The sequence below is a fragment of the Panthera pardus genome, unplaced genomic scaffold, assembly GCF_024362965.1.
Source record: "Panthera pardus isolate Hobbes unplaced genomic scaffold, ASM2436296v1 HiC_scaffold_21, whole genome shotgun sequence".
NCBI classification, from domain to species: Eukaryota; Metazoa; Chordata; class Mammalia; order Carnivora; family Felidae; genus Panthera; species Panthera pardus.
In genome coordinates this window covers 58,225,959-58,244,032 of record NW_026526777.1, presented here as the reverse complement: position 1 = coordinate 58,244,032, position 18,074 = coordinate 58,225,959, and the positions used below count along the sequence as shown (strand labels likewise).

The following is an 18,074-nucleotide window of genomic DNA, read 5'->3' as shown; positions in this document are numbered from 1 at the left end:
CACCTGTTAAACCACAAGTCAACCTGTGGGAGTTCCTGTGCTCCTGATCCGTGTTTCAGATGGCGCCACCAGAAGGGCAGGGCAGCCGGAAGCCGTGGAGAGGAGAGGACTGCGGGGCGAAGGAGATGTCCAACACTGTGGCAGAACCCAGGACTTCTTGGATTCGGACCAAGAGCATGGCGTCCGACTGCTTCATTTGGTCGGGAAAATAGAAAGCTTGGTGGTTATGTGGCTTGGCAGTGGTCACACCACAGAGAGGTAAAGTTCTGGAAACCACTCTCTCGGGACTCATTCTAGTTCTTTCTGTTATCCGACACCGAGTGGCTCATCTGCTCTGGAGCACCCAGAGGCTGCTCTGCCCTCTGTCACGGCCACCTTGTTGGCACAGAGCCCAAGGTGGGGCTTGAACCCGTGAACTGTGAGTCCATGACCTGAGATCAAGCCTCTTTCGATTCACTTTCCGATTTTGGCTTTTCCGCTGTCGTCTCCCGTCCTCCAATGCCACCGCGTTTTTAAGAGACAGCCCCCAAGTATGGAGGGGAATCAAAGCATTTCATCCAGTAAATATTTGTTGAGCACCTACGATGTGCCAGACACTATTACTGGGGCTCGGGACGTGGAAAAGATAACAGACAAGGTCCCTACTCTCATGGAGTTTATAGGCCAGTAGGGGACACAGGCTGCACGCTAACAAAAGAACAAACAAGTAAATGCCAGATGGTAATAAGAGCTACTAAAACAGGTTAGAGACCCTGGGTTAGGTGGTCAAGAAAGGCTTCGTGGAGGAGGAAACCTTCCAGCTGATAAGCACAGAGACCCAGCAGTCTCAGGAAATGCTTTTTTTTTTTTTAGGCTTAAACAAATTTGTTTCATTTTTAAAATTGAAATATAATTAACATACAGCATCCTATTAGTTTCAAGGAAAAGCTCTTTATCTGCCCCCCAACTGCCTGCTTTACCGAACTTCATGTGTGTGTGGATTCCCTGTACATACACTACTGTATTTTATTTTCTCCCGTGAAACCGTCTCCTGGCAACTTGATTCTTAGTCCAGCTGGAAGGACCCTGAAGGGCAGAGGAAATTCCTCCTCCCGACAACTTAGACAGGCAGTTCTCCCAGTGTGGTCCTGGGATCCCCGGAGGTCCCTGGAGACCACTTTAGGGAGTGCCCGGAAGTCAAAGCCAATATTTGCGTCAGGAAACATGGTGAAAGACTGAAACAGACAAACAACAAACTTGGTGGGTGTCCCGTCTAGCTCACTCGTGAAGGTTATCTCTGCTTCTCACTGTCTTTGGGCTATTTTACAACTCTGTATGAGGCAGAAGAAAACTGATAATATTGTAAATTATTCTCTTGCATAGACATGTAAGTATTCTGGGGAATATGTGTGATTATTGCCCCGTGACTGGGCTATTTTTGCATCCAGTCATAATTGAATTCTCCTTAGAACAAGTTGTAACATCTTACTAGCTCTCAGTAATTAAAGTGTTTAATAGAATCTTTGATATGTGTTCTTTTTATGTTTCTAAGAGTCATGATTTTATCTTTAAAAAAAATTATCTTTTAGGGGACACCTGGGTGGCTCAGTCAGTAAAGCGTCCAACTTTGGCTCGGGTCATGATCTCGCGGTTTGTGGGTTCGAGCCCTGCATGGGGCCCTCTCTTGTCAACACAAAGCCTGCTTCAGATCCTCTGTCCCCTTCTCTCTGTCCCTCCCCTCCTCTCAAAAATAAAACTTTAAAAAATTATCCTTGGGGTGCCTGGGTGTCTCAGTGGGTTAAGCGTCCGACTTCAGCTCAGTTCATGATCTCACGGTTAACGGGTTCGAGTCCCGCATCGGGCTCCGCGCTGACAGCTCAGAGCCTGGAACCTGCTTCAGATTCAGTGTCTCCCTCTCTCTCTGCCCCTCCCCCACTCGCGCGCAGCGCGCGCCGCGCACGCGCGCGCGCTCTCTCTCTCTCTCTCTCTCTGTCTCTTGAAAATAAATACATGTTAAAATAAATTTTTAAAAAATTATCCTTTAACGTTTTCCTTTTTTTACCCTCTTTCTCTACCCGCATATAAGTGGCATTTTCCAGGGGCGACACCTGATGCTGGAACGGAGCGAAGGCAGAAGCAGGCTGAGCACCCAGGTGCCTCCCATGAAGCCAGACGTTAAGATATTTGCAAAACTTTACTCCGTGCCACCCTTGTCACTAAATTTTTTGTTGGGGAAAATTATCTTTCAGTGGACACATTACGGAGGTAAGAGCTTTATCCTTCTTTGAAAGTATTTAAGTACCTCTGTTTTCGTTGCTCACAGTTTCGGTCGATGCAACCCTTAGACATAAACAGCTTCGCGGTCCCCGGTAATCGACCGAAAGCATCAAGTGACGCTGGGGCCCAAGTGCTTGAGAACTACCGGCCTGGGCGAAACACTCCAGCCGGGAAGGCCTTGGGTGCACCCCCATGGTTTTGAATTCCTGCCGGCTTCCGCCAGGACCCTCCCAAGGGAGACACGGACATTGACAAAGCAGCCGCCACGAAGGCAGCCTTACCTGAAAATCGTCTTGGGTTTCCAGTGCGGTATTTACTTCCATCATAGCTGCCAGATGGCCGTAGTACTTGTAGTGAAAAAAGTAATTTAGGCTGTATATCTGCCACAGCAGGGAGAAGCAGGCGGTTTGCCTGTAAAGCTGAGCCAGCCTCCTCTTCCTGCAGACACACGAGGGGCACAGAATACCGTCACCGGCGTGCTTGAGGGGAACTCCGGCCCAGCACCCCCGGGTGCGGGCTCGGGGGTCAAGACGTGGGCGTGAGTCCTTGCCCCCTTTGCAACGTGGTAAGGCACAAGCACGCTCAGTTTTAGGGAGCACGTTTTCTCCACCACAGGACGGGGAGCGCGATGCCTACTTTGTGATGATTAGTTAGGGTAATCGAGGTAAGTCGCTTTATCCCCAGGCAGGGCATTGCCACTTCAGCGAAGTTATTGAAAAAGCCCATTTACATCACTCATCACGGTTGATTCCGATAACAACCCCGCGAGAAAGGCCGACGTGATAAGCCCCGTTTTATGTCAGCAGGTGAGATTCAGGCAGCCTAAGTAACTAACTCAGAGCCACACGGCTAGATCGTGGTTGTGCCAGGACGCAAGCTCTGTCCACTTCCAGCCTGGCCATTCTCGTGTGTCATTTCCTCCACTGAACATTACTCTCGGCAGCTGGCTGTCAGCTCAACGAAGGAAATGAGCATTTTTTAACGATCACACTCTGCTATGGTCTGAATACATCTCCACCAAATTCGCAGGTTGAATTCTAACCCCCCAAAGTGACGGTGACAGTAGGTGGGCCCTTTGGGATGTAATTAGGTCATGCAAATGAGCCCTCAAAAAAGGGGTCAGGGCTCTTACAAAAGAGACTCCAGAGCTTTCCAACCCCTTCCCACCATCTGAAGCTAAAAGAAGTCTGCGACCCTGAAGAGAACCCTCTCCCAACCGTGCCGGCACTCCGGCCTCAGCCTTCAGCAATAGATTTATGCTCTTTATAAGCCACCCAGTCGATGCTATTTTGTTACAACAGCCTGAGCAGACTAAGACACAGTCCAACAGTGGAATGGAACGTCATGAGAGGTGGTGAGCCTCCCGTGCTGGAGGTATTCAAGGGGAGGATGGATGACGACCTACAAAGAATGTTTGGGTTCGCAGTCTTGGCTTTGACAAGCCACTTAACTGATAGTGTAGCCAACGATCCCCTTTATTTATGATAACGATGGGAACCTGAGCCAGTTGGCTGCAATATTAGTGATTTAACAAAACCAAGAAAACGAAATGTAATTAGAAATATTTATCCACAAGCAGATTTTAAATAAAGACGAGAAAGGGGGAAGACAGATATCCTGGAGATTTTAAAGACGAATTCCAGGTACTTTCAATTTAGACACTGATGATGCTGATTCTGTGGTGGAAATTATTTTTTAAAGCCTCGGAAGAAACATGGACAGCATGGGACGTTCATGACGGCCCTGGAAACTCTGGCATTAACATTGCTTCTTGTCCTCCTTTTTGAGGTCAGAACTTCTGGGGGGGCGGGGTTTGAAACGAACATCTCTGCAGATGTTTCACTTCCCCCCCTTTCCCTCGTGCAGGTCACTTCCTGCTCCTTTCATGCAAGTGGCTGTAAACTAGGCTTGGGAAAGTTAGGGAACGAAAGGGTGGGATGCCCGGTTCAATTTGCAATTCAAAACACATAATTTGTTTAGACTGCAAACGTCCTGAACATTTTCCGTGACGTATGTACACGAGAAAAGTGATTCTTTGTCCGTCTGAACTTCGAATTTAACTAGGCATTCTGTCCCCCTACTCAGTTTATCCCCCCACCATCATTATTTTTTTTTATAGTTCTTTATCGGCAAAATTGACATGCGTGGAAGTGTACAAATCTTAATGGTTTAACCTTGACTGATGGATACCCCCCCATTGCGACCCACATCCCTAACGGGATACACAGATGGGTGGCAGTTTGTCCTCTGCAGATGCCTTGGGCACCTGCTATTTTAGTTTTGGGCAGGGACAATACCCAGGGCTGTACCTCCTGGATGGAAGAGGGCTTGTGACAGAGGCCCCGGGAGCTTGCAGCTTCCACAGAGGCACTGATGGGACCGAGTAGGGCAGGGCACTTGGCAAAGGGCTTCCTGGTGCTTTTGTCACTTGAATTCCCTTTCACAAAAGCTGCTGTGAAATATTCCAGGGCCACCCCGCCCTGTCCTGGGAGGCCCTCCCCCTACTGGCTCTGCCCGCACCAGTGAGCTAGGTCAGAGCCACCCGGCCTTCTGGCGCCCCCTAGGGGCCCAGGCATTGGACGCTGATGGAGTATGTGCAGGTCTCTCCCTCTGCGGAGTGAGACCTTCGGCTGTTCCCAGCTCCTTCCCTTACCCTGGAGGTGCGCTCTCTTGGGCCTGTTGACTTAGGTAGTAAAAGTGTCTGTTTTTCTCAACATGGGTCTGGAGAAACAGGGAGATTAAGTTGTAAGGAAAGATTCGGTGGAGAAGCTTCAGGGCCTTCCGCAGCATTTTCTTGGCAAGCACCATCTGGCCCATGTTGAAACAGACCTGCAGGGGACAAGGGGAGGGGGGCGGGGGGGAGGAAGGAGAAAGAGCAGGGATCCTGGACTTCATCGGCAAGTTCCGACGACACGTATTTGGGGGATTCTTAACAAAAAGGCAAACCTAAGGCCCAGGAACAAAACCCGCCCTGGCAGAACCGTAAATGTTTACAAATGTATGCCTGGAAGGATGGCTGGCTGAGGGACCGGAGTTCTCATCGCGTCTCTGCTGTGCGTCATTGGCCGCCGAGAAAGTGTTCACCCGCCCCGGTCCGTTAAAAAAACATTTCGTAAAGACCAACCACAAGGTCAAGGGAGACCTTGCTGGCAAGCGAGGGCGCGGAGGGGTGAGAAGCGCGAGGACCGGCCGGGAGGTACAGGGCTGACCTGTGCCGCTTCTCCGCAGCGCCCCAGGGACGAAGAACACGTGCTCGTGTTTCCAGTGGCTTCTTACCTCGCCTTTGAGGCTGTGAAAGGTGGCGGACTCAAAAGTGTGACTCCAGGACTTGTCTTTCTTGAGGGTCCTCAGCAGCCTCTCCCCCTCATTCAAATAGATGTAGGCCTGCAGCCGGCACAGGGACACAGAGGGGCGGGTCGGCGGGGTGGCCGCAGGGGGCCCGCCGGCCAGCCTCTCGGGGCCCCTCTTTGTCCCTGGGGCTCACTCACTCTGAGGGATGAATCTGGGCAGCTGCCTCCGCTGAGTAATTCCATGGCCCGATTTCCAACAATGTACCCACCCCCTACCCCCATGGCACCCCCCACATGTACAAGGAGCTGGTCTCTACCTTGGGAATGAGTTAGGACCCCCCCCCCCCCCCCCGTCCTTTGCCAGGGCCATCTTTGGAAGGGACGGGGAAGGCCCTGAGCAACAACCCCCACCACATTTTAATTAAGCCTTCTATGACATCGTTAGACGGGACAGCCTTGGTACCTGTGAGTGCCAAGTCAAGGGCACAGTTGAAGAGTAAAATAAAGGAAGGAGGTATCCTCAAGTCTCCTATAGCCAAAGGGGTTTGAATGGGAGGCAGGAGAGAGGCACACATGAGTTGGCCACCAGCCCTGGTCCTACCAGATTTTTTTTGACGGGAGAGAGGCTACCAATGGCACATTCTGGGTACCTTGTACCTGGGCTCTGCGTCCAGTCATTGCCTTTCTGACTATTCCTATTCCCTGCTGATTGAAAAGGGGGTATTGCACAGACTTGGCAAATTGGCTCCCTGGGCTACCTAAACCTTCTCTTCCTGGGACTCACTGGCCATATCCCCCTTTTCTCTATGTTATCTATGTATCTATGTATCTATCAAACATTATCATCATCATCTATCATCTATCTATCTATCTACCTATCTATCATCTATAAATATATATAAAAATGCATTCCATAGGGGCTCCTGGGAAGCTCGGTTGGTTCGGTGTCCGACTTCGGCTCAGGTAATGATCTTGCAGTCTGTGGGTTCAAGAGCCGTGTCGAGCTCTGTGCTGACAGCTCAGAGCCTGCTTCAGATTCTGTGTCTCCCTCTTTATCTGCCCCTCTCCCACTCGTGCTCTGTCTCTCCCTGTCTCTCAAAAATAAACACTAAAAATTTTTTTGATGCATTTTTTTGATGCTGCATATATATATGTGTATATACATATATATGTATATACATGTATATGTACATGTATATATGTATATGTATGTAGATATATGTATCTATAGATGTATATATATATGTGTATATATATATATATATACACACATAATATGCCTGGAGACTTTCATCTTTGACATAAATCCTGAGAGCACTGGGGCTTACTAACATTCTTAATGATTAATTTTTACATTTTACAAACATCTCAGGTTCGAGGGTCGATTAGGCTGCTGTGATCAGAAGCAGCCATAAATGTGGAACAGACCAGCAGCGTGGACTTGACCTGCAGGCATGTCTGCTCAGGTACGTGAAGCTCTTTCTGAAGCTGGCTGAGTCAGAGGGGCATTTCCTGAAGTGAGTTTATGGAATGTTCGTCTAGCCAGCTGCTCTATGAAAAGAGATCTAAGGTTCCAAGAAGTTTGAGAAACACACTATGCCCCAGAACCGGCCTGACCCTCTGGGAGTTTTCCGCGTATCCTGACATGGTAAGGCCCGGAAATATCTGCGGTAAAGAAACCTATTTGGCCTGATGCGGCTCAGTGCTTCCCAAGTCACTGAAGAGCGAATTCTCTTTATTTCATTACACACGCATCACATCCCCACGCTTCAGGGGGTGTGTTGCCCTAGACTGTTATTTACAACTATCCTGGAGAAACACCACAGCGTCGGGTCTAAAGGTATGTGTGATAATGTAACGCAAGTTACGCAAAGACCAAAGTGGGCGAGCTCCTTTGTTCTCGTTTTCATTTTTCAATCTCAGGTCCTTTCCCTCCTAAGCAATTTGATTTTCAGAGGAAAGAGGTGCTGGCGGGAAATCAAGAGCATGCGGTAATTCAAAAAGCCCCTTGAATTTCCCTGCAGGCTCGGTGGTCTCAGGCTCCCTTGGGGGGGGGGGGTTGGGCGGAGATCTGGGTTGAAACACCTTACCATGTAATTATCACCCAAGATGAGATAAGCGGATGCAATTTCTAGAAAGTAATATAAGGCTTTGTTGTTTTCTCCCAAAGCCACAAAATGGTGGGCCAGAGGCATGATGATCATCTCTAGGATCTCCTCACACTGGCAAGACTCCAGAGGGATGATGTCTTCCTCGGATGTCCTCAGTTTTGTTATAATGATGTCGAAGAAACTCAAGATCTTTTCTTTGATTTCTTCAGGACTGTCCAAATGAGAAATAAATAGGAGTCGTAACTTAGAAGCACACTGAGTTTTTGATAGGAAACTGGCTTTAACAATGAAGAAAAGAGCAAGACCAGAAGACCTAATGTAGATGCCATGGATGGAACTCACCAGACACACACACGCCGACACTTCCCCACTCGCACCTGAGAGGTCCCGAGAACGGACCAAACGATCCTGAACTTAGTGACAACGGTCTATGCCCTACCTCCTGGACAGTTACATACGCCCGTACCTGAGGTTTTCAGCAAATAGCTCAGATTTCTTAGGGGTCTCTATTTTGGAGAAGGTGATCTCTTCTTCAGCTAGAAAATAAACAAACAAATGAGTCGTATGGGTCGCGAAATGTTCCGTGTGGCAGAAATGCCTGGCGTCCATCAAAGACTTGTTCCTCTCTCACTACATACTTGCTGACCTGCCAGGAACTACATTTCCCAGTCAGTCTCCGTTCCACTTTAGGTGAATCTGCATAGATTAATTTAAAATGGAATGATGGCAGAAGTAATACCGGGTGCCTCTGAGCTGAGACGGTTTGGTGTCGTCTCCACCCTTTCCTTCCACAGGAAAGCAAATAATCGTGAGACGCTAAGGGATAGCAAAAGGGCAAAACGGAAGCAACCTGGGTCCCTGGCTTTCAAATTACTGGCGTGCATGGAGGGAACCCACCCGGATGGAAATTTTAAAGACAGTGAGGCGACGTGAGCCTTCTGTGAGCTAAGGAGAAGGCTAGGGGTCTGAGGGTACAAAGGAGGGGAAAGACCGTTTGCTGTGTTTGGAAAACAAAAGTTGCCCTGTTATGCAGATAAGTTTCTCAGGTAAGGAGGAATCTCCGTCAATAGCTCTCTTCCTGTTAAAGCAGGCAGTTAGTTGAGGGGCTGGCGAAGAGCTTTTTCCCAACCTGCTGGGTTTGGATTGCTTTTAACTCAAAATAATGTTCATGTCAAAGTGGGCCATCTTGGGGTGAATTGCCCTTGGCCCCGACACTGTTAAGGCGCTGAAATGTTGGGGGTGATTATAGATGATAATCGTATCTTAACGAATTTATCCCTGCAGCAACTAAAACGATGAATTAACAATCTGTCTGTAGTGGAGAAGCATAGACATTGAAATGTATACCCCGAAGGCAGACAACCTTGAATTTAAAAAGCTTCCGTCTGGGGCGCCTGGGTGGCTCAGTCAGTGAAGCGGCCGACTTCGGCTCAGGTCACGATCTCGAGGTCCGTGAGTTCGAGCCCCGCGTCGGGCTCTGGGCTGATGGCTCAGAGCCTGGAGCCTGCTTCCGATTCTGTGTCTCCCTCTCTCTCTGCCCCTCCCCCGTTCATGCTCTGTCTCTCTCTGTCTCAAAAATAAATAAAACGTTAAAAAAAAAAAAAAAAAAAAAAAAAGCTTCCGTCTATCCAGACTCCAGGAGAGTGGAGACTTCCGTAATGATCTTAAAACAGAAAACAAATGAGGATGATTGGATGTAGCCACGTCTCCCTGTAGGAGGAAGGAGGAACCCTAGTGAGGGGAAGGGACTTGTCTCAGATCATCTGTTAGGGATGAAACAAGACCAGCACCTAGGTCTCCTGGCTCCAAAGGAAATGCATCAGTCTACAGGACGTGGGGAACAAAGGCAGAAGGAAATGGCAGATAAAATTAAATTTCCCTATCACCTGCAGCCCACCGACACATACCTGAGGCCGGCAGTTTCTGCGGGAACTCACTACTGTCTTAACGCTAAACCTTCGCTAGAGGGAAAAACATCCTCAGTCTGACAATAGCTAGGCCTCCGGTGTCCTGTGAGTTGCCTTTAGCATATGGAAATCTCATCGGAAACTTCCCCTGGACTTTACCCCTGCCCCCATCCCCATAGTATGTAACCAGCCTCTCCTCATGGTTCCGGGGCAGCTCTTTCTGCCCAGAGGTCCTGTCCCTGTGCTTTGAAATCACTTTTTCCGCACCAAAGAATGTCTTCAAGAATTCTTTCTTGGCCATTGGCTCCGGACCCCCACGAACTCCACTATTATCTTCTGATTTCTAACAATTCAGTTTAAGCCCCTAGTCATCACCTTCTTTTGAAAAGCCTTCTGTGCCCTTGTCGCCATAGATCTAGTGTCCCAACTCACGGGTGCCCTGTGCTGACCTCGGTCACAATCCTTTCCACACTGTGTAAGGAAGAATTTGCCCACCTCTCCTCCTACATTGCCAGTTAGTGTATTTCTAGCGACCGAGAGCTGAATAAATTGAATTAGGCCTCTTTCCTTGTGCTCCTCTAAAACTGTTCTCGTGGAGGTTACCGGTGGCTGCCGGTGGCCACCATGCGGCCAGAACCAAAGGTCACATATTTGTCTACATCTTATCACATCTCTCGGCAGCACTAAATACAGCTGACCGCTCGCTCCCTCTTTTCGCCAGCTTTTGGAACAACCATCCCCCTGGTTGCTTTCTTCATTGGCTGCCCACTTTGCTGGCTCCTACTCCTCTGGCAACATTCCCAACATTGGTAAGCTTCGGTTTGGCCCTGGGCCCCTTTCTCTATACAAATTTTTCCTGGGTAATTTCGTCTGCCCACAACTATAAATTCCATGCATATGCCAATGACCTCCAATTTTTTAATCTCTACACCCTGACATCTCCCCTTAACTACAGGCTCATATACCCAGATGCTCCCTTGGCAACTTTTGTCTGAATGCCTAACAGGCATTTAAAAATTAGTATGATCTGGGGTGCCCAGGTGGCTCAGTCGGTTAAGCGCCCGACTTCGGCTCAGGTCCTGATCTCAGGGTTTGTGGGTTCGAGCCCTGCATCGGGCTCTGTGCTGACAGCTCGGAGCCTGGAGCCTGCTTCGGATTCTGTGTCTCCCTCTCTCTCTGCTCCTCCCCAACTCGTGCTCTGTCTCTCTGTCTCAAAAATAAATTAACATTAAAAAAATTTTTTTTAATTAAAAAAATTTAACACGATCCAAACAGAACTCTTGAAACTCTCTTCCATAAGCCTATATCCACCTATGTTTTCCTGATCTTATTAAGTCTCAGTGCCATATATCCGCTTTCTCAAGGCAAAAAACCTAGGCAGTGTTCTTGATTTTTTTCAGACTATTTATCAAGGCCTATAAGGACCTTTGATGGTTTTATTAATTAATCTGTTTATTGTCTATCATCAGACTTAACGAAAATTCAAATATATGAGAGTAGACACATGTCTCTCATTTTTATCTTATTTAAAAAAAATTGTTTTTTAGTGTTTGTTTATTTTTGAGGCAGAGAGAGACAGAGCATGAGTGGAGGAGGGGCAGAGAGAGAGGGAGACACAGAATCCAAAGCAGGCTCCAGGCTCTAAGCTGTCAGCACAGAGCCCGACTCGGGGCTCGAGCTCACAAACCATGAGATCATGATCTGAGCTCGGGTCGGACACTTAACTGACTGAGCCACTCAGGCGCACCACACATCTGTCATTTGTAGCATGATACCCCTGGTACTTAGATCACTGCCTAGCACATAGTAGATACTCAATAAATATTTGCTGAATAAAATGCACATTTGTTGAAAAACATAAAAAAGAAAAATAAAATGCTATTCCTCCATCAACATCTACACACACACACACACACACACACACATATTTTTAAAGTTTATTTATTTTGAGAGAGAGTGCACGTGTGCACACATGGGGGACAGAGAGAGAGAGAGAGGGAGAGAATTCTAAGCAGGTTCCGTGCTGCTAACACAGAGCCCAACACGGGGCTTGATCTCACAAATTGTGAGATCATGACCGCTGAAATCAAGAGTCGGACGCTTAACAGACTGAACCACCCAGGCGCCCCAACATCTCTCTATTTTTTTATGTTTCAAATTGTAATAGTGATAGAAGGAGATGCAGAGACAAGCAATATTGGCTAGAAAAGGAAACAAAGTTGGGGAGGGGTGCCTGGTGGCTCAGTTGGTTGAGCATCTGACTTGCTGATTTTGGCTCAGGTGATTTCACAGTGAGTGAGTTCAAGCCCCAGGTTGGGCTCTCCTGACAGTGTGGGGCCTACTTGGGATTCTCTCTTCTCTCTCTCTCTCTCTCTCTCTCTGCTCCTCCCCAACTCTGCATGTGCGTGCTCTCTCTCTCCCTCTCAAAATAAATAAATAAAAATGAAAAAACTTTAAAAAGAAGAAATAAAGTTGGGGAATACAAGATATGGTTTTTGTCGTTATATCATCTACCCCTCAGGTGAATCATATTATTTATTGTTGTCAATATTCTTCATATACGAAGGAAATATTTTATGAAAAGTTCCCTACTTCAAAGAGAAGCTGTCAAAATCGAAAGGAAAAAACATAGGGGCGCCTGGGTGGCTCAGTCGGTTGAGCTTCCGACTTCGGCTCAGGTCGTGATCTCACGGTTCGTGAGTTCGAGCCCCGCGTCGGGCTCTGTGCTGACACCTCAGGGCCTGGAGCCTGCTTCGGATTCTGTGTCCCCCTCTCTCTGCTCTTCCCCTGCTCACATGCTGTCTCTCTCTCAAAAACAAAGATTAAAAAAAAAATTTTTTTTAAAGGAAAAAATATACACAAAATGCTTGTAGGTTCTCAGAGGGAGAAAAGCCAAGATATCACTTGCTCATCTCGGGGTTTCAAAGAAAGACCTGGAAATAAGACCTCAGCTTCAAGGTGACAGATTGAACTCTTTTGTTTCTCTCCTGTACCTCCGGGTCTACGACAATTTTACCCCATTAAAATGAGAATAAAATACATTTTAAAAGCACAAACCCACAATGTATAAAATAGAAGGGATCAATTCCTGTCTTGGGGCCTTTGTGCTGTCTATCCTCTGCCTGGATGCTCTCCCTCACCAACCCTGAGACAAAATCTCTCATTTCCTTCATCTTTCTAGGAATCTCACCTCTCAATGAAGGCTTCCTAATGGCTCTACATTCCTAATCCCCCTGGCCCTAATATTCTTTTCAGTTTTCTTCCTTGGGATGGGATTTACCCCTTGTGACATCCTATAGATTTGACTTCCTTATTAAATTTTTTTCTCCATCGTCTGCCTCTCCACAAGAGAATGCTCTTTTTTTTTAATTTATTATTTTTGTTATTTTTAAAAATTTTTGTTAATGTTTATTTGTTTTTGAGAGAGACAGAGACAGGATGCGAGTGAGTTGGGGCAGTGAGAGAGGGAGGCACAGAATCCGAAGCAGGCTCCAGGCTCCGAGCTGTCAGCACAGAGCCCGACGCGGGGCTCGAACTCACAAGCTGTGAGATCATGACCTGAGCCGGAGTCGGGCGCTCAACCGACTGAGCCACCCAGGCGCCCCTGGTGGATGGGATTTCAACACGTTTGGAAGACAAAGGAGCAAGAGGAGTGGTCATTGATGAAGTAGGTAGAGCGACCTGAAGGACGGAGCCCCTGAGAAAGATCTTTGGGGATCGAGACTCATGAAAATAACAGCGTTCAAGAAGGACTTGAGGACTGAGAGAAAATTGAAAAGAGAATCAACTTCCTCCCTATCTAATCGACACCTAATGGCATGTCTTTGAACCTCTTCCAATTACAGCTGACCTTTGAACAACACAAGGGTTTTGGGACGCCGACCCCTCCCCACCCCCAGCAGTTGAAAATTCACACATAACTTTTGACTTGCCAAAACCGTAACAGTCTACTGTTGACCAGAAGCCTTACTGATAACCTAAAACTGATTACCATATTTCTGTTTTCTGTATTATATACTGTAGCCTTGCCATTAAGTACTAGAGAAAAGAAAATATTATTTTTTTTTAATTTTTTTAATGTTTATTTATTTTTGAGAAAGAGACAGAGTGTGAGTGGGGCAGGAGCAGAGTGAGAGGGAGACACAGAATGCGAAGCAGGCTCCAGGCTCCGAGCTGTCAGCACAGGGCCCGATGCGGGGCTCAAACTCACAAACCGTGAGATCATGACCTGAGCTGAAGTCGGACGCTTTCCGACTGAGCCACCCAGGTGCTCAAGAAAATATTATTTAAAAAATCATAAGAGAAAATACATTTGTAGTACTGGACTGTATTTATTGGAAAAAAATCTGAAGTGAATCTGCGCAGTTCAAACCCATGTTGTTCAAGGGTTAACTGTATGTCCTTCACCGGGTATTATCTACAGGCATAAGGTTCAAGGGTAATGAACAGAGGACCCAATCACGACAGACAGGATATTATCAAGAAGACGTTGCAAAAAAAAAAAAAAAAAAAAAATTATCCTAGAAACTCGAGGAAAAATAAACTTTCATTAAGAACCGTATTCACAGGGGCGCCTGGGTGGCTCAGTCGGTTGAGCGTCCAACTTCGGCTCAGGTCATGATCTCACAGTTCGTGGGTTCGAGCCCCGCGTCGGGCTCTGTGCCTGGAGCCTGCTTCGGATTCTGTGTCTCCTTCTCTCTCTGCCCCTCCCCTGCTCATGCTTGGTCTCACTCTGTTTCTCAAAACTAAATGAAGGTAAAAAAATTTTTAAAAAATTAAAAAAAAGAGAACTGTATTCACAGTATATTACTTGGTTCTGTAATGAATAGCATTTATGCGGTCTTCGTAAGGATTTATCTAATGATGACAATGTATGGGGATAATGATAATGGGGGAGAGGTCCTGAGGCGGAACGGGACAGCGGTAAGTCCTCACCCTGGCCTGCTGTATCTGTTGGCCACAGTAGGAAGAAAACAGATAACGTCAGAATTTGAGTTTCAAAAAAGCTGTATAAACACGCCATTTCGTATATGGAGGCAATGACTGAAGAGAACAGTGAAGTCAAGGTGTTTGTCCCTGAGAAGCACTCCTGAAAGCGTGTGGGACACTGGGTCTTGGGATCATTGTTTCGGTCGTAAAACTTTTCGGAAGTTTTTTTCTGGTCACAGAATCGCCGGGGCAAAACTGCTGAGTTACGTTAGAGAACCCCCAAAATGAATGAAGTTGCTTTCTCCGACGACGCTAGCAGCCTGCTTAAGACCAACCGCTCAGATTGACCCATTGCCTGCTGCCAGCTGGTTCCTCGAGTCCTTCTTAAAGGTTATTATGGGGCTCCTGGGTGGCTCGGTCAGTTAGACGTCCGACTTCAGCTCAGGTCGTGATCTCAATACTTGTTGAGTTCGAGCCCCGCGTCGTCGGGCTCCGTGCTGACAGCTCGGAGCCGGGACCTTGCTTCGGATTCTATGTCTCCCTCTCTCTCTGCCCCTCCCCTACTCACGCTCTGTCTCTCTCTCCCTCAAAAATAATAAATAAACATTAAAAATAAATAAATAAAGATTTATTTTGTAGCTACTATGTGCTGGGCACTTTCCATACATTTCTTCCCAGTGTGTAATATCCACGAAAGATAGGAATCCCGTACTTTTAAGCCTCCGGTTTCCTCACCGGGTTTAGCCACAGTCACCAAGGCTTTAGCTAAGACATGTAGCCCACCAGTTCTCCCTGGTCACCCACGAGGGGGGCTGGAATCGGGGTTGCGACCCTTGGCCTCACATCCATCATGCCTATGGTACCAGAGTCCTTGGTCCCTCTTGCCCCTTGAAACCTGTGTTTCCCCAGATCGCGTGGCTGACTTGTGCTATCAGATGGTAACTTTCTCACTTTTGCTTCACAGATGGCCTTGAACCCCTGCCCTGAGCGGGAGCCCCCTTTTCTGGCATCCTGACCCGCTTAGCCCTGCATAATTCTACCCCACTCGCATTCTTTCTCCTCTGGAACCTTGTTTCAGACCTGACGGACAAAGCAACGGCATTCTTGCCTGCTGAGAAACACTCCTCCCTCTTGCTCCTGTTTCTGCTTCAACGTGTGAGACCCGGCCCCCCCGACCCCCCCACCGAACCTTCTATTCCATCCCTTGGTGTGAATTAAGCTGGGTCAGCTTTATCCCTCTGGATATTTTCCTTTGAGCTCTGGTTGCGCCCCGTTTCACCAGAGTCCTGATCCCCAAACCCCCTCTGACAGTCTCACAGCAAGACGGTTCCCGCTGGACTCGGCCGCCCCCGCGCCCCCCTCTCCCTCCCCAGGGGCAGTTAGGACTAACGGGGAATAAAGTAAGTCTTACTTGTAAATCCGCGGGACTTGGCCATCTTCTTAATAGTATCCAGGTCCAAAGTGTTGAGCCGAATGTCCACCGTGAAGTGGTGACAGGGGATGAAGTCGCCGCTTCGGCAGTGGTCACACCTGTGGGCATTTTCCTCTAAAAAGCGGGCGCACTTCAAGTGCATGGCTTTCTTCTGGTCCTTCAGCCACAGCTCATAGGCCGTCTTCTGCATCATAGGCCTGCAGAATCGGATGATGTGGCACTCGATCACCTCGCTTTCCAGCTCGCGGAGCTCTTCCTCCTCACCGTGGGCTGGGACGAACAGAAAGGCGGCGGATCAGCTCCCCCAGCCCCCCCTACCTCGCACGTCAGCCCTCTGACCGGGCAAAGAGGAGATGTGGGTTGCCTCCCGGATCTACTCACCCAGCCCTTCGCTGGGCTGCAGAGACAGGGAGCGATAGTTGACCTCAAACGAGGCCGCGTTCTGTCTTAGAGCCATTCGGAGCTCCTTGCCGTTCCGGAAGCAATCGAAGATGTTGGATTCCACCAGAGTGGCCAGGGCCTTGATCATCATCTTCATGTTCCAACAAGGGAGAACCTCGAACAACAGCTCCGTGGTGAAGGTCAGGCCGATAACGGCCGCGCATCTCACCAACATCTGGTGGGAGAGACTCATGCTATCCAGCTGAACCAGAGAGATTTCTGCGGGTGAAAAGCCACACAGTAGGGAACCAGTCACTCGTCCGGAGCAAATACGGCCCACGGGCGGACAGCCGTCCTGCTCTACCGTGCTCGCTTCACGCAACCCCGGCCACGCGAAACCAAACGAGGGATCTGCCTGGTGTCTACACCACAGACAGCATGCGCTGGGGGGTACGAGAGAGGCAGGTGCCGGCGTCTGAAACACGCCCGGCATGACGGCCCGATCGGCATAAGACTGATGTCTCGGTGTTCTGATCTGGCGCAAAAGCGTGACGGGGTTTGTGAGGAGAGGGGAGGTCACGGCGGGCCACGGTGGTGGGAGGTGAGAGCCTGTCATCCACGAGCCGGGTTGGCTTCTCCAGCGGGCCCTTGTCTGTCCTCGTCACTGACTCACCCTCCTCCCAGCAGCAAGCCTCCTCTCCACCTGCCCAGAGACTCCTTCTTTCGTGTGACAGCCTATGACTACCACCTCTATGCTCACGACCAAGTGCCAGAGAGCTCTGAGCTCGAATCCCGGCTTCTCATCTAAGCCCAGGTGTCACGGTCACATGGCTTCCAGAACATTTCTACCAGGATGTCTTGCTATTACATCACCTGCAGTGGGACAAAATCTGCATTTCTCAACTTGCCCACAGAACACTGTAGAAGGCAAGGCAGTCCACCTTCCTACTTTGATAGACCTAGCGGAAGAAACAAATGATGCTTTGGGAAGACTGAGGACCTTGAGGTGTCCCTAGGTCACCCTTCAAAACCTTTTCAGTTATTTATAGATGGCATGGGTTGGAGCCCAAGTTACACCAGAACGTTGCTTGAAAGCCATTTTTCTTTAAAAGAGTAATAACAGAGCTTGGATATAAATTCCACACTCTCCATGTCTTTTAAAAGTAAATGGCAGCAAAAGCTACGGGATTAGATTTTCTCTCTCGTTACGTGGCGTTGGTTTAATGAAAAATGCATTACGCTTCATGCTTTCATGCAGTTGAACACAACTTTGTTCAAGTCAGCTTCCAGAAATTGCACAGGGGAGCAGGTAACTCTCCAAATTAGAAGCAGGGAGGCGAAGCCCACCGTGGAGACTTCGACTGCCCGGGGCAGCACAAAACAGACAAACGTCATCAGTCTATGATGACCTTCCTTTCTCCCTTTTACGCAGTTGTCCTCGAGAACGAAAAAGGGGAGTCTAGGTCCTGGAAAACGAACACGCAAATTGTCTTTACCTTTTAATGATGCTGGAGGTGACAAGTTTTTCAATATGACACCACTAGCGAGGTTACAGACTTCCTCATTTCCCTCCTCGTTACCGAGAGTAAAAATATTTAGTTCCTCTGTTGGCCTACTAAAATTCCCTACAGGGGGAGAACAAGGGAGAAAAGTTGAGAGTCATTTTTCTGTTATCTTGATTTTCCAAGAAACGTCAAGAGGGATCTTACGAGAGACAGTGCACGCAGAGACGTTTGTTGGCTCGCCAAATATTTTGGAATACTGTTTA

The 18,074-nt window shown here is 48.2% G+C and overlaps 1 protein-coding gene across 9 annotated transcripts in view; it reads right to left on the bottom strand.

Moving 5' to 3' along the window:
• ADCY10 (adenylate cyclase 10) overlaps positions 1–18,074 on the bottom strand; it is a 74,667-nt gene that overhangs the window by 12,193 nt on the left and 44,400 nt on the right. For 8 of the 9 annotated variants that reach the window (XM_019423661.2, XM_053909345.1, XM_019423669.2 and 5 more), the window contains 8 exons: positions 17,803–17,931; positions 16,307–16,585; positions 15,905–16,195; positions 8,124–8,193; positions 7,637–7,868; positions 5,533–5,640; positions 4,910–5,085; positions 2,538–2,694 (listed from right to left, as the gene is read on the bottom strand). In XM_019423661.2, the coding sequence (XP_019279206.2) occupies positions 2,538–2,694; positions 4,910–5,085; positions 5,533–5,640; positions 7,637–7,868; positions 8,124–8,193; positions 15,905–16,195; positions 16,307–16,585; positions 17,803–17,931 (1,442 nt within the window). The remainder of the gene's footprint in view (positions 1–2,537; positions 2,695–4,909; positions 5,086–5,532; positions 5,641–7,636; positions 7,869–8,123; positions 8,194–15,904; positions 16,196–16,306; positions 16,586–17,802; positions 17,932–18,074) is intronic. The other variant, XM_053909344.1, reaches the window with a different exon arrangement.